Source organism: Manihot esculenta, chromosome 7 (assembly GCF_001659605.2).
Source record: "Manihot esculenta cultivar AM560-2 chromosome 7, M.esculenta_v8, whole genome shotgun sequence".
Taxonomy (NCBI): domain Eukaryota; kingdom Viridiplantae; phylum Streptophyta; class Magnoliopsida; order Malpighiales; family Euphorbiaceae; genus Manihot; species Manihot esculenta.
Genome location: NC_035167.2, coordinates 12,197,510 through 12,212,557, shown reverse-complemented (window position 1 = coordinate 12,212,557; position 15,048 = coordinate 12,197,510). Strand labels below are relative to the sequence as shown.

Genomic DNA, 15,048 nt, shown 5'->3' with positions numbered 1-15,048 from the left:
TTGGTGTTGTCAAGGCCAATTAATTTTGGCAGCCATTATTGGTGCTACGATCTTTTTTGCCATGCATGTTATTGCTTCTACCCAAGTATGGGATAAAATCCAAGTTTAGTTTGCTAATCGATCATCAACACGATTCTTATCTCTTCGTGAAAAATTGTCTTCTGCGAAACGTGAAAATAAATCTATTTTGATTACTTACAGCTCATTAAATCTGTTGTTGATTATTTAGCCCTTTGTGGCAGTTTTGTTTCAAATGTTGATCTTGTTGTTCATGTGTTGAATGGTGTTGGATTGGATTTTTGAGACATAGCAGCCGCAGTTAGAGCTCATGATACTGTCATTACCTTTGCAGAATTGGAAGACAAGCTCTTGGCACATGAGTTGTTTTTGGGACGTATAAACCCATAGTTTGATTCGACTCTTATCTCTGCAAATAATATTCGCAAAGGGCCCAATCAAAGTTTCAAATAGAATTCTCGATTCCACAGCCAACCTGCTTCAGATGGCTCATCGCGTTTTCGCCTTCTAATAATCAATTCCACTGTGGCACTGGGCAGTCCAAAATTGTATGCTAAATCTCTGAATGGCCATAACACATTGCACATCAATGTTTTAAAGCCAAAGAGTTCTTCAAGAATACTTTTCCCAAACCGAATACACATCATATTAATTCTAATATGAGTACTGATACTAGTTGGATCTTTGATTTAGGTGCTACTCATAATGTTACCAATGATCTTCAGAACTTATCTCTGCACAAGCTATATGATAGGTTGGATGAACTTCATCTTACTGATGGTTCAGGTTTGCGTATTACACACATTGGTTCTAAAGTATTATCTTTTCCGAATAATACTTGTTCTTTAACTACTGTTCTTTGTGTGCCCAAAGCCAAAGAAAATCTAGTGTCTGTTTCACAATTTTGTTTGGTCAATAATGTGTCTATTGAATTCTTTTTTTATTATTTTCTTATTAAGGATCTGTTCACTAGAGAGATCATACAAAGGGGTCAAATTGAGCAAGACTTATACCGTCTCACGTCACATCTTTAGTCTTTTGCTTCGTCTGCTCGTTTGTTTCATAGTGTTCGTGCTTCCAGTTTCTTTTAGCATCAACGTTTAGGTCATCAAATTTTCAAAGTTTTTTGTCATGTTTTATCTAAGTTTGATTTACTAGCACTTGCAGTTGATAAAATAGAGTGTGCTTCATGTCATTGTAATAAGAGTCATCGACTCACATTTGGTGTGTCTTCTTTGCCTAGTAGTTGACTGTTAGAATTATTATATTTTGATGTTTGGGGCCCTGCTCCGATTATTTCTATTGATGGCTTTAAATATTATTTAATTTTTGTAGACCATTTTACGAAATATGTATGGTTGTATCCTCTTAAGTCTAAATTTGATGTCTCGTCTATTTTTTCAGTTTTCTGAAATTTTGTTGAAAACATATTCCAGACAAAAATTGTCTCTATTTAAACGGATGGAGGAGGAGAGTATGTTGCCTTAAAATCAATTTTCCAAAGACATGGTATAAATCATCTTAAAACACCACCACATACGTCTCAATACAACGGTGCGACAGAATGCCGTCATCGTCACATAGTTGAAATAGGATTAACACTACTCCATTCGATGTCTTTGTCTTCTAAATACTGGTCTTATGATTTTCAAATAGCAGTTTTCCTCATTAATAGGTTGCCCACACTACTATTAAATTATTAATCTCCGTATCTTAAATTGTTTAATCGTCAACCAAATTACTCTGATTTTAAGGTTTTTGGTTGTTTGTGTTATCCGTGTCTTCGTCCATATATAAAAAAATAAGTTTGATCATAAATCTGCTCTGTATGTGTTTTTAGGATACGCATTGAATTAGAGTGCCTACTATTGCTATGATCTTTGTAAAAAACGCATGTACATATCTCGCCATGTTGTTTTTATTGAGGATCAGTTCCCTGGTTCTTCTGATCTATCCTTTTTGTCCTTGTCTGCGAAATGGTATGAACCTCATGTTGAACCTCCTATTGTTGATTTTAATCAGACTCCTGTTTATCACTATTTTCAGTCTACTGCAGATTCTTCAAGTCCTCCACTGCTTTCGATGTCCACCACTCCAGTACCTGTTTTTGTTGCTTCCGATTTAGCTTTGTCTCCTGCTCAACCTGATATATCAACTCAGTTCATTCCTGTTGTGTCTCCCTCCAAGTCAGCGCCTCTAGAACTTGTCGGGTCACCATTGTAGTCTGCTTTAGGTCCTTCTTTAGTTGAGTCCTCTCCTGGTTTGGGTAATGCTTTGATTCAACCATCTGTTCCAACTTTTCTTATGGTTACTCGAACACATGCCATGAGAACAAGATTCCAAAATAATATTTTCAAGCCTAAGCGTCTTTATGCAGTGTCCAAACATCCACTTCCCGATAATCTTAAACCAACGTGTGTAACTCAAACCATGAAATTTTCACGTTGGAGAACTGCAATGTCAGATGAATTTAATGCCTTGCTTAAAAATGGTACCTGGATTCTTGTTCCACCGGATTCAACTCAGAACTTAGTTGGGTGCAAATGGATTTTCCAAATTGAGCAGAATTCTGATGGTTCTATTGCAAAGTATAAAGCTCGTTTAATAGCACAAGGTTATAATCAGAGACTCATGATTGATTGTGGTGATACATTTAGTCCAGTACTAAAATCGGCAATTATACGGCTTGTATTGACTCTTGCAGTAACGAATGAATGGAATGTGTTACAGCTTGATGTTAATAACGCCTTTTTACATAGTACTTTACAGGAAGAGGTATTCATGAAATAACCTGTTGGATTTATTGATCTCTCTAAACTGGGTTATGTTTGCAAGTTGGTAAAGGCTTTATATGGTTTACGGCAAGCACCAAGGGCTTAGTATCAAGCCTTGCGGAATTGTGTTTTGGGTCTTGGCTTTAAACAGGCTAGCAGTGGTCATTCATTGTTTATTTATAGAAAGGATGTTGTTATTTGTTATTTCTTAGATTATGTTGACGATCTCTTGGTCACAGGAAATATGAAGTCTTTTAATGATAGGTTTATAGCTGAATTAGCCTACCAATTTTCTCTCAAAGATCCGTTGTCAATTCATTTGTTTCTTGGGATAGACATTACTTCAACTAAGCATGGATTATTCTTGTCCCAACAACATTATATTAGGAAACTTCTTACTACTACTCATATTGAAGAGGTGAAACCAGTGGCTACACCATTTGCCATCTCTACGATTTTGTCCAAGACAATTGATCCAAAATTGGTTGTTGATGTTGCTACGTATCAACGATTAGTGGGTCCTTTGCAATATTTAATCTAGACAAGACTAGATATTTATTTGCAGTGGATAGATTATCTCAATTTATGCAAAGTCCATCTCAGTCTCATTGGGATGCTCTTAAAAGACTACTACATTATCTTAAAGGGACAATAGACTTTGGCATTTTAATTTGTCCTCAACATTCTCTTGTTTTACATGCGTTTTCGGACGCTAACTGGGCCAATGATTCTTCTAGATTGAGTCTTCATCATTGGCTATTTGTTGTATCTTGGTGGTGTTTCGATTTCATGGTGTTCAAAGAAATAAAAATCGGTTGCAAGGTCGTCAACTGAGTATGAGTATAGGGCTATATCGGCTACTGCTTCAAAAATACTATGGATTCGATATTTGCTTTTTGAATTGGGGGTTCCCTTGATTTCGACTGTGCCAACAATTTACTGTGATAATGTATCCACGACATAAACTTGTCACAATCCAGTTTATTACACGAAGATGAAACATATCGAGCTTGATATTCATTTCGTTCGAGATCAAGTGCAGAAAGGTTCTTTAAGAGTGGCTCATGTTTCTACAAAGAAAATCAGTTAGCTGATTTCTTGACAAAGCCATTGCTACGACGGTTTTGTTTATTGCAAACAGGTCTAAAATTGGTGCTCTTGATGACACCCCAATCTTGCGGGAGAGTGATAAACATTAATGGAAGTCTTAGTTGGAAGATTAGTTGTAATTTAAATTCAAATACTTACCTGTATATGTAATCAATTTATTGTAAATTCCTCTATAAATAGATATTTCTATAATGAATACTATATTACTTCTATCATAAACTCTATTTCTTTTTAAGGTTCAGTCCTCGACTTTTCTCTACTTTTCTTATATATATATATATTTTAATTTTTCAATAAGATTTTTTATTCTCTCTAAGAAGTTTTTATTTTTTTTTAAATACCTCCAAGTAGACATTTTGTTGTTATGTAATTCTATGAGAAGAGTGCTTACATGCACTATTTCTCTTCTTGATGATGGATTTTAACGCATTTTTGTCGCTATTAGCTAATTGTTGGAGTAGGTTCCTTGGAATTGTTTTGCTTTGCACTAGCTCTGAATCTCAGTTGGATCCGGCCATAGCTCAAGTCTTGGCTTTTGAGCTGACTGATTGCCACCGTTTTCTTCCCTCTTCATTGAATGTGATAATAAAAACGAGGCAGCTTCAATATCTTGATTGGGTCTCCGTCTAAGCAGCAGCATATGATTTGGGGAGGTGGTTGTTAGTGCGGTGCTGGTTGGACTTTCTTCTCTTGGGCCATGTCAATGGGCTTAACTTGAGTTATTTTTTTTTTTATTTTCTAAAATGTACTTAATTTGAATTTAATTATTATCTATTTTTTTTATTTTATACTTTAAAAATAGTTAATTTATTTTTATATTTTTAAAATTTTTATCCACTATATCGAATCGTTAAAAAATTATTAATCCACTATTAAATATACTGTATATTTTTTTTTAAAACGGATATGTCATGTTATTATAATATTATCACCTCATCAATTTTTATCCTTATTCTGCTTTTTAAAAACTTCCCTACTTGAATACTTTATCAACACTTATAATAAAAGTAGTGAATTAATGGATTGACAATAAAAAAAAGTAATGATCTTATTGATCTTTCAATAATAGATTATGCATAAATTTAAAAATAAAATTTAATATTTTTACTGGCTATATAATTTAAGCTAAATTTTAGCTTTTAACCAATTTGATAGTACTGAATCATAATGTTGTATTGTGTTTCCAATAATGAAATAACAGTAAATTAATAATTTTTTTAATATCAGATATAATTAATAAAAATTTTAAAAATATAAATTAAATTAATTATTTTTTAAATACAGAATAAAATTATAAAAAATCATAAATTTCATGATTTTTTAATAATTATTTTATATTATATTGTAATAATGTAACTGTAATGTAGTAATAATAATATGAAACTGATGTAATATATTAATTAGTGGATTAATAAAAATTTTAACTACTATATGTATTTTTTAAAGATTTAAAAATATAATTTTAAATTAATTATTTTTAAAATACGTGATAAAATTATAAAAAATGATAAAATATGAATTTTTTTAGCCATTAACCATCCTTATTCTTTTGATACTTCTGATTCTCATAGGAAAATAATTATTATCCAACAACCGACCACCTAACCTTTTGTTTTATTTCTTTTTTTTTAATGGAATAATTTCCCATCAATGTCGTCTAAAATAAATAATTACAAACGAAATTCTAATTAACAACACTAATATCTAAATCAAACACGTAAAATTTATTTGAAGCAAATACAAATCCACTGATCACAAACACATGATCAAACACCCCCACCCAACAAGATCACACACCCATTATTTAATTAATGGCTTATCTCATTATATGATATTATCTAATCCAATAAGACGAAATTAAAACGCAAGCTAAATCTAAAAGATGAAGGATTTTAGGGGCATTTGGGCTTGCCCTTAGAGTTCTTCTTGTCCCTATAGCAAGGGCACTGATGCTTGTTCCCATACGTTCCAGAAGGCACACACTTGCACTCTGCACAGCATATTCCACAGTACTTTATGCACCTCTCTTTCACTCCCGCTTTCGCACACCTTTCCTTGCATTTGTTCTCACAGTAAGCTAACCCAGAAAAGAAAAAAAAAAAAAAAAGAAAAAACATTAGCATTCCATTCCCCTAACATTGATAAATCCACTAAATATACTGAAAAATCTGTGAAAATTTGGCAATTTAGTAACCAAAATGAGAAAGGAAATGAAGAAAACTCGAGCTAATAGCCATCTATAAAAGAAACGAGAAGCCAGTCTTCACTAAAAGAACTTGATCCTTTTGTTGAATAAAAAATTCTAGTGTTTCACTACATCCTATTCCACAGTACGATGTTTGATATTTGCAGCGAAATTCTAGTGTTTCACTACAAATTTTGATGCACTTTTTTTTTAACTAGAATTCCCAATTTGTTAAAGCACTTACAGGACTTGGCTATGACAGGTTCCAAGAAAGATGAGCTTAGGAGGAGTGCGCAAAGAAGCAGAGTAGCAAAGAAGAGCCTCATTTTAGCTTAGCTGCAAATTGAAGAAAGTATAAGTAGAGTGGAAGAGTGGTTTGAGAAGAAGTGAGATCTAAAGTGGGGATGTATATATAGTGACTGAAGGAAGCAATGGGCAATAGCTACCCATTGTTTTAAATCGAACCGAAAGAAGAGTTTAATATTGAAAATGGTTTGATAGAATTGGTTCAAGTGGCAACTGAGGAAGAGTAAATGGGCAATAAATAAGGATGAATAGGGAACAGCTGGAGATTATTTTGGCAGATTGTTATGGGAATGGTGAAGTCTGGCCCTCAGTCCACGCGGTTTCTGCAGAGTGTGAGTTGTGAAGAAAGTATTTAGTACCTTCCTTTGTCTTCTTTCTTTCTGCCTTAAATATATATATATTAACTTTGAAGGTAATTCAGTGAATAAAATTGTTTATGTACACTGGGACAGCAAGTGTGATGCCTGCCTAGGTGGTTGTTAGAGTACACAGTTTAACATAAAAATTGAAAACATACAACTTTAAGGATTTTCAGAATCCTAGGTGGGTCTGCCAGGCAAACCACCGTCTTTTTTTTTTTTTTTTTTTTTACTTTGTCTGGATCCAAAGGCAAGGCAGCGTTTACTCTACGGTGCTGTTTGATTGTTTCTTTTTCTTTTATTTTTTTTTTTATCAAAAAAATATATTCATTACAGGGCTTGGACTAAGAGAAGGAAATATATAAAACACTGATCCGACCTCACAAGGCCAGAAAAAAAAGCCTCTAGAAACATTAGAAAGCAAGAAAAAAGGGTCCGAAGCCCAATATTGAAATCTTTACCTACTAGGCCTCCCAGCTCACGAGCTCTTGCAGAACCAAGTTCACTGCAAGCAAAGGAATTAACCACAAGAAGACCACCAGAGAGTTAACAAAGAAGCGAGGAAAAAAAAAAAGGAAAGGCACAGAACATCAAGCGAGATGGATCTGGAGCCAAGGGAAGATGAACGGGTAGCTCAACAGAAATTCTTTATACTACGCCCTTCAAAAACCTGATGCTTTAAAAGAAAATATCAATAACGTCCCTAAAAGTTACAACAACCAAAAAAAGTAAGCAACCCATTGTTCATAAGGACTTGGCTTCCAATTAATAATGAATTGGACATCAAAAGCCTCAGCTTACATGAATCAGAATCTTTCTCTTTCAAAGAAACAGCCATAAATCACAATCAAACACAAGAGTTCTCAGGAATAGGCATTTGACGCCATTAACAGATAGTAGTACTAGTAGTTAATTGACGTTGACACCCAAATCAACTGGTTACATGTCCTCTCCTTAAGTCGAAGATGTATTTCAATAGCAAAACAATAAAAATAAAACTATATACAATCTACTCGAGATGGAGAAGATAGACCCACAATCGAGTGGAAAAATGCTATCACCTTCCCTTGCATGAAAAGAATGGGAAAAGCCACTAAAAGAGGTAAAAAAAAAAAAAAAAAAAAAAACTCATCATAAACTCAATAATTTTATACTTCTTTTTATTCATTTTATTATTATTATTATTTTAAATTTTATTAAATTAATTAATTCAATTAAAAATCAAGTTAAGGTTTTAATTTATTTTTCTCTAATTAATAAAGATTTACTATTAATAAAAAAATTTTAAATATCTCGAAAGTAAAGACATGAAATATATTTCATAATGTGTAATAAAAGAAATTCAATAATTCTTACATATTTAATTATAAAAAAATAATACCTACATTTAAAATACTTAATTTAATTTTTCTTATTTAATTAGTGATAGAATTTCATTATTTAAAAAATAATATTATTTTTAATTAACATTAAAATAAATAATTTTAATTAATGTTAAATTACTTATGCAATTAAATAATTTATTCTAAAAAATCTAAAATTATTTATAAAATTAAACTGTTAACAATGAAAATATTCATCAATTTTATTTTTATCAAATATTTAATTATTTATTTTTAAAATTAATTAAGTTTTATATTTGATATAATATAATATTTGTCTAAGGTATGTCGTGAGCAGTCACCACACGATTAAAATATAAGGTATGTCGTGAGCCGTCACCACACGATTAAAATATATGGTAAGATCTCACAGAATTTTGGGTCATGGAAGAAAGAGAATCCAGATATCCTAATGCTTGATGCTCAAAGCAATACATGGCTCGCTCCCTCCTAAACTGGTTGAGTATTTTATTACACAAGTTAACGTTAGAGGATAGAATGTAGAATATCCTTATCATGCCTGTAATCGCAGGATCCTTTATCCACTAACAGGTACCAGCTAGATTTTCAGAAAATTCGCTAACTAACTCCATATTCTTACAGTATAAAAGGAAAACATATATAGAGTTAAAGGTAGTCATTTTTACACACTCATTCTAAACTCAAGATATCTATTACACTCGCCCTTTCTAGCAGATTACTGGCTTGAGCATCGGAGTAGCTGTTATAGGTATCAACCATCTCACTTTTTCTCTTTTGAAGATTCGCCAGTCACACTTCAGCTTATTTTCAGCCACATCATTTCATTGTGTTGCCGAAAAAATCCATTAATTTTTTTTTTCTATTCATTTGAGTTATATCCGGTTTTCTATTCATTTTCTCACTAAAAATACATTTCATTTCCCTTTATTCTCAAAATGGCTGAAAACCCACGAACTGTTACTAAGTCTACTACCAACAAGGGAGCCATAATCTCCTCCATCCTTGGTAGTGGATAGAACACTCCTATGGTCAAGGAGGAAGACCATAATAATTTGAAGCTACACCATATCGAAAAGCTGCAAGCAACTCTCGAGTAATATAAAGCTGAGAGAAGGCCTCATTTATGGCTCCCAGGATAAGGGAGGAAGCTTCCTTCAAGACCCCAAGGACTCGAATGGAAGTAATTGAAACACAGTCCAAAGAGGCCAAGCTGGAGGATGAGGATTCCTTGGACGAGGTCCTAAAAGACGTCGATTGGAAGCTGGTTCATGCGGTGCAAAGGTACTAAAAAGAGCAAGAGGAGGATTACAGTTTGGATGATGCTTCGCCCCTATTGAAGAAAATTCTTGCTGAGATATTTCCTAAGAAGTTCAAGCTGTCTAGTTTGGACAAATGTGATGGGACTGTAGACCCCATGAGTCACCAAGCTATCTTTCAAATAACGATGCAGCTTCAGGACGTTAACAATTTGGTACGTACTGTGGCAAATCTTCCCATCCACACTCACAAGTTTGGCTTAGAAGTGGTACCAACATCTAAGCCCATGTTCTATTCACAATTTTACATCACTTGCTATGTTATTTAAGTCTAAATTTGTTCCTTGCATACCTATTAAAAAGCTCTCCTCAGACTTGCAAAAAATTCGACAAGGAGAGAGTGAGTCTTTAAGGAACTTCATCTCACGTTTCAATGCTGAAGTAATACAGGTTGCAGAGTTAAATCACAAAATAGCTTGTGAGGTGTTGAAGAAGGAGACTCATAATATACAGTTCATGGATTATTTGATTATGAATCTAGGTGCTTATCAACAATTGATCAATAAAGCCTAGAAGTACATCCAGTTGGATGATGAAGACTAGGTGTTGAGGGAAGCTAAGAGGCAGAGTCAAAATAAAAATTAGAAGCTAGAAAGGTGAGACTATGAAGGAGATCGCAAGAATGATCTCGTGTCCCGAGGAAGAGACGACCGAGGTAAGTACAAGAATTATACACCATTGAATGACTCACAAATGCACATTTTGATGTTGATCAGGAAAAATGATAAAGAGGTTATATGGCCCTCCAAGCTCAACCCTAATAAGGCCAATAGGCGAGACGTGACAAAATACTGCCTCTTTCACAAAGATCATGGGCATACAATAGAGGAATGCCGATGATTAAAGGATGAAAGTGAGAGACTAATAAGGGACAACACGCTCCAAAGGTTCGCTAGAAAGGACAAAGAGGAGAAGAGACCCAAACCTGAGGTAAGAACTCCTAAAAACACTGTTGACAGTGAACCCGTTGGGGTTATATATGTGATCACAGGTGGCCCTAATGATGGTAAGGGCAAGAACAAGCGTGTCACTGAGGATGTTTTGTCTGTAAAGCAAGAGCCATGGGTAAAGCAAGAGATAAAGTTTGGACCCGCAAATAAAGTGACAGAGTCTTTTCACAATGACCCTTTAGTCATAAGTGTTCCGTTGAATAGGTATGACATAAGGCAAGTCTTGGTAGACATAGGTAGTTCATTCAACCTTATTACTTTGAAAGTATTTAATAAGCTAGGCTTAGATAAAAGTAACCTCACTAAAGTCTCCTACCCATTAGTAGGATTAGAGGATAAAACCATGGCAGTGCTGGGCACCATTGATCTCCCTTTTGTGCTGAGGGATGAAAAGCACAAGCAGGAGCTATATGCAGAGTTCGCAATGGTATACATTCCACTCTTCTACATTGAAATACTCGATAACCTAGTCTTAAACTGCCACGAGATAGTTATTAATGTGGGTGCTATGTGTTTAAAGTTTTCAGCTCCAGAGGGATTGGTTATTGTTTGAGGCAGCCAGAAGTCAACACAAAAATGTTATAGGCACTCTATGAAAAGCCTCGGAAAGGAAACAATGTCGATCTATCTACTGAAAAGCCAAATTCTCATATGAAGACAAAACCAGCAGACCTGGTAGAAGAATTTCAAATAGAAACTAATAAAAAGGTACGCTTTGGAACTACATTAAGCAATGAAGTAAGAAACAATTTAGTAGAATTACTAAAGCGCAGAATGAACACTTTCGCTTGGTTTCCAAAAGATGTAATAGGTATAGATTCGACCCCAATCACCCACAAACTATCCATTGATGAGACAATATAATCGGTATAGCAAAAGAAAATAAAATTTACACTTGAGAGACAATAGGTGGTTAAGGAAGAGATTAACAAGCTCTTAAGTGTAGGACTTGTAATACCCGGCTAGACTCCGGTATCAGAATTCCTACCGCCCGGTGGAATCTCGGATTTTGGAAACCTCTAAAAGGGTAAAAGCATGTTTTCATAAATGTTTTAATGTATTTTATGGTTTTAAGCAAAAAGGAAATTGAGTTTTAAATGATAAAGACCAAGGAGACATTTCCAGGTTCGGCCGCTGAACCTCAAGTTCGGCCGCCGAACGTGGGTTGGTTTAGGGGGGCAAGTTAGGCTTCCGAAAGTTTCAAAGGTTCGGCCGCCGAACTTGCATGAGTTTTGAAGGCACTTTAGGCTGCCGAAAGGTGGTCTGCCAACCCCTATATAAGAGCTCCACGGCCGAAACGGGCGAGTTTTCTCCCCATTTTCGGCCACGGTGAGTTCATGCTCTCCTATGGTTGTTTTCAATGTTTTTCCTTCTGATCTTTCATGTTTTAACAAGCTTTATGTTGATTTGAAGATATTTGAACAAAAGAGCAAGTTTTGGAAGCTTGGAGACCAAAGAGTTGAGATCTCTCCCATCTCCAAGTTGGATCGTCTCTCCTCTCGTTCTTCAAGAGGTAAGAGTAGATCCATAGTTCCTTTAATGTTTTAAGTAAGTTTTATAAAGTTTCTTGGGGTAGAAATGCATGTGTAGGTTTATGGGTTTACTGTGCGTTTATGAACAATGTATGTTGGTTATGCATGTTTGATGTGTTGTAGATGGGGTTTAGGATAGTTTGAAGCCCCTAGGAGCTTGTATGCTTGAGTATGCATGTTGTAGAATAGGAAAATACATGATTGAATGAGTTGGGAGGTGTTTATGCATGTTGAGCTGAGTTTCTGCCCTTTGGGAAGAACTCAGGTTCGGCAGCCGAAGGCTCTTTCGGCCGCCGAACCTGCCTTTGGTAGCATGTATCGGCTGCCGAGCCCTGCCCCCGAAAGTGAACTTTCGGCTCTGGAAGGGAGTTTCGGCCGCCGAAGGTGCTGCCGAACATGCATGAGTTTCGTCTCTGGAGGGAACCTTCGGCCGCCGAAAGTGCCGCCGAAGGTGCATGACTTTCAGCTCTAGAGGGCCTTTCGGCCGCCGAACCTGCCGCCGAAAGTGCCCTGTTCAACCCTCCTTTGCATGATTTATGTGATTGTTTCAAGGTGTTTTAGGGGGTTTTTGGGGAGTATTTTAGAGTCATGTTTATGTATGTTAGGTCCCTCATTTGAGTCCACCTGTGTAGGTTAGGACCCGAGGAACCGAGGACCCCAGCAGTGAGTTCAGCTGCTTCTGTGTCTGTTAGAGCTTCAGCCAGAGGTGAGTGGAATACCTTATTTTGTTTCAAAGTAAATAAATAAATTCTGAGCATGATACACACATTATGAATGCCATGAGATATACTAGGGTGCTTGCATTAGAATTCACAAATATGTTGCATTGCATAATATGTTGTTGATGTGGATGAATGTTGGATGATCCTTTAGCCGCACTACGTTATGATATGATGTGATACAGTATGGAAGACCAGTGAGGCCCATTCTATGCCCCTGGCACTATGTAAGAGAAAGACCAGTGAGGCCCATTCTACGCCCCTGGCATATTGGAATGTTATGTTATGAATGTAATGTAAGAGAAAGACCAGTGAGGCCCAGTCTACGCCCCTGACACTATTGGAATGAATAGTGGGCTATTGGTGACAAGTTCATCCTTGATGTGAATTGTTTGTGATATGTTGCATTTCATGAAAGCATGAAATTTAAATGGAATGTTTAATTATTCTGCTCACTGGGCTTTATAGCTCACCCCTCTCCCTTAACCCCCAGGTTTGCAAGTACAGGGTAGACCAGGAGGTCAGCAAGAGTAGAGTCATGTGTCATGTAATAGCTAGATGTGGACATGGATACGATGTAATGTAAAAGTATAGTATTGAATGTAATGTAATAATGTTTATGGAAGTTTAGAGCTGTGCTTGACCATAGTATGTTGTTAATCCCTTTTTAGTACATGATCTCAAATGTTTAATGATGACTATTGAAAACCAAACTTAATGTATGTATGTTACCCCATTGGAGCATTGTTGAGGACTCCAGCGTGGGTTGATGATTATGATTATATATAGTGCATGCACAGGTTGAGTTTGGTGAATGAATGAAAAGAAGAGTTTAAAATTTTTATGTATGTTGTTGATCATGTATGGGATTAAACAGGTTATCAGGATGAATGCTTGGCTTGCTACGGGTCCCGGCGGCCTTAAGCCTATCTGGATCCTAGCGCCGGTAGCGGTCCGATTTTCGGGTCGTTACAGATTGGTATTAGAGCCCTAGGTTCATATGGTCGGACCTAGAGTGTCGGGCTTATAGATGTTATAGAAGGTCAAGCACAATAGGAAGATCATGTCCACTAGGATAGGATAAAGAGTCCTGTCTTGAATGATAATGTGAAATGCCATGATTGTATGCATGTACATTAATGATATACTATGTATGTGATGTATGTGATGTATGTGATGCGGGTTCATGTGCTTCCATATGAACCATTTGATGCTAATGTTCTATGTGATGTATGCTGTTTTTCAGAAAACAGGATGAGAAGAACTCGTCGATCTGTACGATTAACTGGAGTACCACCCCAGGACGAGGGCACTGATGCCCGTCCTCCTGCATTGCCTAGGGCAATGTCAAGTAGGTCCAGCAGAGAAAGAGCAGTAAGAGACCCTAGAAGGTCTTTGGATCTGGGTAGAAGCAGATCAGTGAGGGGAACAGTGCAAGGGGATATGTCAGAGGATGTGGGGGATCAGATGGATGTGGATCAGAGGAGAGACGGCAGTTTAGGAGTGAGTATGTCGGAAGAGGGAATGGGAGAGTCCCAAGGAGGCACTCAGGCCTCGGAATTTGTTCAGCCACCTTACTACCCGTCCTTTTCACATAATCCCGGGTATTCGATGGGAGATACATCGGATTACCCCAATTTTAACCCTTATCACTCTCAGATGCCATACCCACCTTTCTACCCACCATACCCACAGTACCCTATGTATCCACCCCCACCCTACCATCCAGGTACAACAAATCCTACCCCAGGGGATGCTGCACCTCCTCCACCACCAGCAACACCTACTGTCCTAGAAACCCAAATGCCTAAACCTAGCTCATCTGGGGGGGAGCAAGGTCAAGATGACCGATTATATGAAGCTGGGTGCTCCCCAGTTTGAAACCGGTGATGACCCATTTGTGTACCTTGAGAGGGTCAAGACAATTACAGATGAGATAGGAGCTGATGACAGTAGAGCCATTCAGATGGCTGGGTTCACACTAAAATGCAAGAAGGCCCGAGAGTGGTTTAAGAACTATGTGAACCCGAGGTTGGATAGCCTATCATGGGAGGAGTTTGCAAATGAGTTTGCAGGATGAGCTTTTCCTGACAGTTCAAGAGAATTGAAGATGATTGAGTTTGAGCAGCTGAGGCAGACGGATGAGATGAGTGTGGATGAGTTCACAGACAGGTTTTTGGAGCTGTTGCCGTTTGCCGGGCAAAATCTGGATACAGATCAGAAAAAGTCAAGGAGGTATATCATGAAGCTCCATTCCAGGTATTCCTCCTTGATTCAGTCAGTAGAGAGGGAGAGTTTCCATGCCATTGTGGATATGGCTCGGAGGATGGAGGCTAGTGCTATCATCGAAGGGAAAGTCAAGCAGTCAGTGGCACAACCTTCTGGTTCCAAGACCCCAGGTGGGGGAAGGATGGA

At 36.7% G+C, this 15,048-nt stretch overlaps 1 protein-coding gene across 1 annotated transcript; it reads right to left on the bottom strand.

Annotated features, from left to right (window-relative positions):
* Positions 1–5,607: 5,607 nt before the first annotated feature.
* Positions 5,608–6,623, bottom strand: LOC110619102 (peamaclein). The gene is made up of 2 exons (XM_021762355.2): positions 6,332–6,623; positions 5,608–5,979 (listed from the first exon to the last, which is right to left on the bottom strand). Exons 1-2 carry the CDS (start codon positions 6,411–6,413, stop codon positions 5,795–5,797), a joined length of 267 nt encoding a protein of 88 aa, XP_021618047.1. The 5' UTR covers positions 6,414–6,623; the 3' UTR covers positions 5,608–5,794.
* Between the last annotated feature and the right edge of the window lie 8,425 nt (positions 6,624–15,048).